This window comes from Myotis davidii, unplaced genomic scaffold (genome assembly GCF_000327345.1).
Source record: "Myotis davidii unplaced genomic scaffold, ASM32734v1 scaffold299, whole genome shotgun sequence".
Lineage (NCBI taxonomy): Eukaryota > Metazoa > Chordata > Mammalia > Chiroptera > Vespertilionidae > Myotis > Myotis davidii.
This window is the reverse complement of record NW_006293088.1, coordinates 8,345,403-8,351,700: the sequence shown is the minus strand read 5'-3', so window position 1 is coordinate 8,351,700 and position 6,298 is coordinate 8,345,403. Positions and strand designations below refer to the sequence as shown.

Sequence of the window (6,298 nt, the reverse complement as noted above, 5' to 3'; positions counted from 1 at the left end):
CTCCCCGCCCTGCCGCCTGGCTGCCTCCCCAGGACCCACTCAGCCCCCTTGGCTCCCCGCAGCCCTGCCCGGCCTGGGTTGGCCTTCACAGCGGGGCCTGAGCCGAGTGTCCCAGCCCCTCGGGAGGAGGGTGCAGGGGGCCCGGGGAGAGGGTGGTGTGTTGTTAAACTGCCCACTTATCACCTGCTGCCGGGACAGGACTGGCCTGGCCTATAAATAGCCCCACTTCCTATACCTGGCCCTGCCTGGCGGGACCCGGGCCTGCCCGTCCTGAGTTATCTGACCCTCAAAGAAAAACAACTGGCCTCTGCGTGCCCTCTGGACAGTGCCCTAGGCCCGGACGGGCAGATCCTGGGGCTGGGCTGGGTCGGTCACACTGCAGCGCAGCCCCGACCAGCCGGTCCGTCCGTGTGACCAGCCGGTGGTTGATCTCTCTCAGCCTCCGTTTACGCATCTTTCAAACCCGCTGGGCGGGTGAGAGTGCCGGTGCGGGCGGCCCGAGGCACCTGGCCACGCTCAGTGCCCGCGCGTCCGCCACGGGGTGGCTGGAGAGAGGACCGGACCCAGCGGGCAGTCCACCTGGCCCCCGAGCACGTCTGAGTCCCCGAGCCGGCCGGCAGGCTCTGCCGGCCACCGCCACCCGGACTTCTAACAGCCTACAGCTCGGACCAACGGACACTGAGCGACGAGAGCCACAGCCTCAGAGGCCGACAGAGCGGGCCCTGCGGCTGGAGCCCAGCATAGACGGGGGCCCCTGGGACACCTCGCTTTGAGGCCCGCACTGAAGCATGCCAGCCTGTCAGACAGCTCTGCCTGCACTCATTCAGTCCTTCATTCATTTCTCCATTCATCAAATACTTTGCCAGGTACCGGGTCGGTGCCTGAAACGGAGCAAAGCGTAGAGCCAGACGTGAACCCTGACCCTGACCCTGACCCTGACCGTGGGGGACGGTGCTGGCTGCCTCAGGGGTCAGCACTGGGGGAGCTGAGCTTGAAGAAGGAACATGTGAAGCCAGAACCCAAGCAGCCTGACTGAAAGCAGGGCTCCGAGACCCCTGTGCACACGCCGGCGCCCGAGGGGCTGAGGGTGCCATGGGAAGAGGGCACCAGGAGGGGGCACCACCCACAGCCGGGCACACCCGCCCCAGCCAAATGGGGGCGGGGAGTCCACCCTGACCGAGGACACTGGACCCCGCCGCCGGGCTCAGCAGACACACGGCGTGGGCTCTGTCTCCCTCACGATTCCAGGCCCAAGGCCGGGAGGGCGACAGGCAAGCCAGGCCCCAGCGCAGCCACAGCAGCGGTGCGGGGACAGGGACTGGGAAGGGCGGCCGGGCTCGGGAGGACAGAGGAGCCGCCTGCAGGTCACCAAAAGGCGGAAGATGCCCTGGGGGCTACGTCCGAGCTGGAGCTGAAATTCAAGCCCGGTGCGTGGCTCTGTGGTGGAGCGGCAACCTACGAACCTACAGGTCACAGTTCGATTCCTGGCCAGGGCACGTGACCGGGTTGTGGGCTCCATCTTCAGAAGGGGGCGTGCAGGAGGCAGCCGATCGATGATTCTCTCTCATCCATGTTTCTATCTCTCTCTCCCTCTCCCTTCCTCGCGCTCTAAAATAATCATTAAAAAACATTTAAAAAAAAAAAAAAAGATGACATTCATAAGGGGGTGAGCAAGTGCCCTGCGATTTGAAGCGATGCGCTCAGCAGTTACTGAGTGGCCGCCCCAGGCCAGGCACGGACCTTGGCCTTGGGCTTTAGAGGAAATGGAGACAGACCCAGTCCCAGCTCTCACAGAATTGCTGCTTCCTGCAGGAGATAGAGAACAAGGGAACACAGAAATGACCAAGAGGCTGGAGGAAATCATATCGGGGCCCTAAAAACGAGGTGACCGGGTGAAGCACCTCGGGAAGAGGGCAGTTCCTTCGGAAAGACCGACAAGGGCCGGCACCTGAGTGATGAAATGGAGCCAGTCATGGGAGGGATGGGGGAAGCACTCAGGCAGAGGGCAAAGGACATGCAAAGGCCCTGAGGCAGGAAGAGGCTTGGCAAGTGGGGGGAGCTGAACACAGAAGGTTGGAGGAGAAACTGTGTCCATCCTTCTAAGTCCTGGGGAGGAATCTGGTTTGGTCTTACTTGCAGCAGGAAGCCATTAGTTTTAGGTGGGCAGTGACGTGATGTAAATTCTGTCTTAAAACGCTGATTCTGAGCGTGTGGGAGAGTGGGTCCCAGGGAGGAAGAGCAGAAGCAGGGAAACCACAGGAGACGGCAGAGGGTGATCTTTCCTGACTCAGGGAGGAGGGCTCCCACTGGTTTAATGGAGCATCGGCTGTGGCCCCGACACCTTCCCAGCAGGCACAGGGCTCAGGTGTGCTGAGGGCCCCAGCAGAGGCCAGTGCAGGAGCCTGAGTGGGAAGTGATGCCGCGTGGACAGTGTGGTGGCCGTGGGACGACAGAAGGGCATGGACCCAGGACCCACGGATGGCCTGGCTCAAGGGAGGGAAAGGGAGTCCAGGAAGCATCCCGCGGGATGGGCCTGCGAGAGTGAGCGGCTGGATGGGACCCAGGAGGCCGTGCCGGGTCCTCGCCATTCATCTCCCTGGAGAAGGGAGGCCGCCTTTGAATCCGCCACCTTCCCGCGCACGGCAGGGTGTGCGGGGCCTGGAGACTGTGCAGGGCCAGGAGACAGAGGAAGAGCAGCAGCTGAGGAGGACCCTCCAGCCGGGGTGTCTAGGACAGAGGACACTTGAGCCCCCCGGGGGCCAGCCGAGGGGCAGGAGGCTCCCCCCAGGAGCAGAGCTGAGCGAGCTCAGATGGTGTGCACTGACCATCCTTTCTTCCTGTGGGCAAGTCAGGCTCACCCCCAGGGCAGGCGGGTGACCACAGCACGGAGCCAGCTGGCCCAGCCTGTAGCCTGGAGCTGAGGGACCCCATCAAGGTGCAAAGCCCAGGGGACCCTACTGGTCATCCCTGGCAGCGACTTCCTGAAGGCCTGCTCCGGGGACGATGGCATCACGCGGCCCCTGGCTGCTCAGAGGCCGCAGGTCAGACAGCCAGTGTCCCCACGGGAAGTGAGGCCGGGGAGCCACCGTGGAGGGAAGCGGAGCTCTGTTCTGCCCTGGGGAGCAGCTGGCTTGGACGGCCGCCCCCAGTCTGAGCTCCTGAGACCAGCAGGCCAAACAGTAACACGATCCCCGTGTGCGTCCTCCTGGGAATCTGTCCCGGGAGGCCCCGGGCACTGGCATCGGCGGTTCCAGAAAAGCAGGGCAGAGAGCACAGAACCCGATGCTTTCGGGGGCGAGGCCACCCACCTGCACAGCCACCACGGCCTCCAGGCCACAGCCCCCCAAGATCTCAACAGGGACCCAGAGCCACAACTTCACCCCCAGAACAAAGCGGGTCTCCGCCGGGGCCGGGCTCGCCTCTCGCTGATAGAACAGCCCATTCATTCACTCAAACAGCCGTCTTCGCCCCCCTCGGCGGGGCCAACGCAGCCCAGGAGGCCTCCCAGAGCTTGCTGGCCAGGCACTGGAGGGGGCACACGCTTCATGCCAGCACCCCAGGGCCCAGGGCACCGCCGGAGCTCTTGCTCATCAGGGAGGCGGAAGAACTTCTAAAAATACATGCGAGGCCGTGTAAGTGAGTCAGGACGAGCCAGCAGGGGAAGGTGAAACAGAGGAATGAGCACAAAGGACACCGAGCCCTGCCCGGGGATGGGACAGGGGAGAGGTCAGCCGCAGGGGCACTCACTCACTCACTCACTCATTCACTCACTCACTCATTCACTCATTCACTCACTCATTCATTCATTCATTCACTCATTCACTCACTCATTCACTCACTCATTCACTCACTCATTCACTCACTCACTCACACACACATGGAGCCGAAACAATGACACACGGGAGTGGAGTGATCCGGGCACCTGGCTGAGCCGGGATCCAGGGAAGGCTCCTGGAAGCAGCAGCACAGCCTTGGGACCTCAGGGAGGAGCAGGACCGGCTGGGATTCCCTGGGAAAGGATCCTAGAGAGGAAGATGCAGGGTGCCCATCCCCATCCTGACCGCTCTTTGTTTTCTTTCAGCCCATGACACTGGTCTCGTGACCCTACAAGTTGCCTTCAACAACCAGATCATCTCCAACTCCGTGGTGTTTGAGTACAAAGCGCGGGCCCTGCCCACACTCCCCTCCTCACAGCATGACTGGCTGTCACTAGACGGTAAGAGCAGTGCGCGCGGTCACTGTGCCAGGCGCCGTGGGAGAGGGACACGGAGGGACCAGGTGTGGGAAAGGAGGACGTGTCCGGGTGTCCACGGTCCTGACCAGAGTAGGTGTCCACTCCAGGAGGCCGGACTGGGTCTCTGCCCTCAGTGGGTGTCTCCCGGGGAGAGAAGAGCATGTGAGCTTGGCCTGCAGCTGTCACTCCTGGCAGCGGATCCGAGTGGCCAGTGGCCGGACAAGCCCCCTGGTCGCTGCGAGGCCAGACCCCGAGCAGCAGGGTCCTAGCACCCTCTGCTGCCCCCAGGGCTGTTCCTTGAAGCGCCTGGAGGCCACCATCCAGCCCCCAGCGCTCAGAGACAGAAGCGTGTGGGAGGCTGGGCGAGGCGTGGGGCTGGGCCGCTCTCAGGTTCCGAGCCTGGCCCTCGAGAGAGGCTGTGTGTGAATGCTCCTGCCTCTTAATGGTGAGGAGCCAAACCTCCTCAGGGATGCCCGGAACGCCCGCCCCCCGTGTCCAGGCCGGTTTTACTTTCCCTCTGCCCTGGAGAACCTCTGTAATACCCCAGGATTATGACTGTGGCTGAGGGGGTGGGCCAGGGAGCACCCATGGCTCCACAGGGGCGGCAGGACTTGCTGGCCAAGGACAGGCCCCGAGAGCTGCTGGCCGTGTCCTTGGGGCTGGTGACTGTTAGCTGCGCCCCCTGGGGCACCAGGGCCTCCGCACACAGAAGCTGCCAAAGATGGGCGGGGCCGCGAGCTCAGAGGGTGCCTGCCCTTCCGGGCATGGACGTGCGGAGAAGCCCGGGGTTGGCCTGGGTGCTGGGCGATAGTCTCTGCACCCGGACTGAGGGGAAGGGGAGAGATGGCTGCACGCGACCTCAGTTCCAGGACAGCCCGCAGAGCGCCAGCCTGTGGGGTACGGAGCTGGAGCCCTCACCAGCCGAGACGCTGGGTCCTGGCTAAGCTGACCGGGCCCGCTGCAGGGTCAGTTTCTGAGCACCCGCCTCTCCAAGGCCCTTCGCCTTCTCTCCCCAGACTCCCCTTGCTGCCGACTGCCTGCCGGCGGGTGTCTGGGCTTGACACACGTCTGGCCAGCTTTCCTGAGCCCCCCAGGGTGCCAACCTCAGCACCGGCCCAGTCCCGGCCCAGCAGTGACAGGGTGCCTGGCAGCCGCCCTGGCCACTGAACCTTCTGAACTGTCCCGGGAGGTGGCTTTGGGTCAGCGGGCATCTGCACCCTGGCAGTGGCTGCCTGGGAGCACCAGGCCGGCCTTGGCAGCGACCCTGGCTAAGGCTGAGCCAGCCCGAGCTGCGAGGATGGCCTGCGGGGTGTAACAGAGAAGGGCAGGCTGACCAGGGGCTCTGGCTCAGGAAATCCGGTTTCAGTTTTGCAGGACAAATAGGAAGCGAGCAGGGAACTCCACCGAGCCCTGAGTGAGCAGGTCCCTCGCCAGGTGGCCTGGAGGATGCTGGGACCAGTGTAGGCAGGACCCGCCTTGGAGATGGAGTCCTTTAGAGCCAGATCTCAGCCAGGTGGTGCCTGGGAGCGCAGGGAACACCAGCAGCCCGGGGAGCCCAGGAGCCAGCTGCACCAGGCGGTTGCCCGCAGGGGGAGAGGGGTGCTCTGATGGAGGCCTCTGGGAAGGAAGCCACCCTAACTGCTTCACAACAACACACCCAGATCCTCGGTCATACCAGCCCACCCCCGGGCGATGGGCCTGCTGCCAACTGGCCGCTGGCTCTCCAGCAGCCCCCTCCCTGGGCCCCAGAGCTCTGGCCTCCAGTTGCCATCAGCATCCCCCAGCCCTGGCAGAATCCACAGGCCAGATGGCAGGTTTGGGGAGGGGACGTGCAGGGGGCGGAGCAGATCATCCCTGAAGGCCCCGGCGTCCCTTTCCCTGGGTCTTGGCCAGGTGTCCTTTCTAGTAACGGGAGGGGAAGGGTGGCCAGGACAGAGGCGCCTGAGACCCACCCTGCGTGGGAGAGCAGTGACATCCCTCTCTCCTTTTGTTCCCTGAGCGAGTGAACACAGTGACTGACCCACCCAAGGATCATTTTCCCAGCCCTTCCCCAGTCTGATAAAT

General features: G+C 63.8%; 1 protein-coding gene across 1 annotated transcript in view; it reads left to right on the top strand.

Moving 5' to 3' along the window:
* CAMTA1 (calmodulin binding transcription activator 1) overlaps positions 1-6,298 on the top strand; it is a 749,204-nt gene that overhangs the window by 648,256 nt on the left and 94,650 nt on the right. Inside the window, exon 13 of the mRNA XM_006766821.2 lies at positions 4,082-4,216. Within this exon, the coding sequence (XP_006766884.2) occupies positions 4,082-4,216 (135 nt within the window). The remainder of the gene's footprint in view (positions 1-4,081; positions 4,217-6,298) is intronic.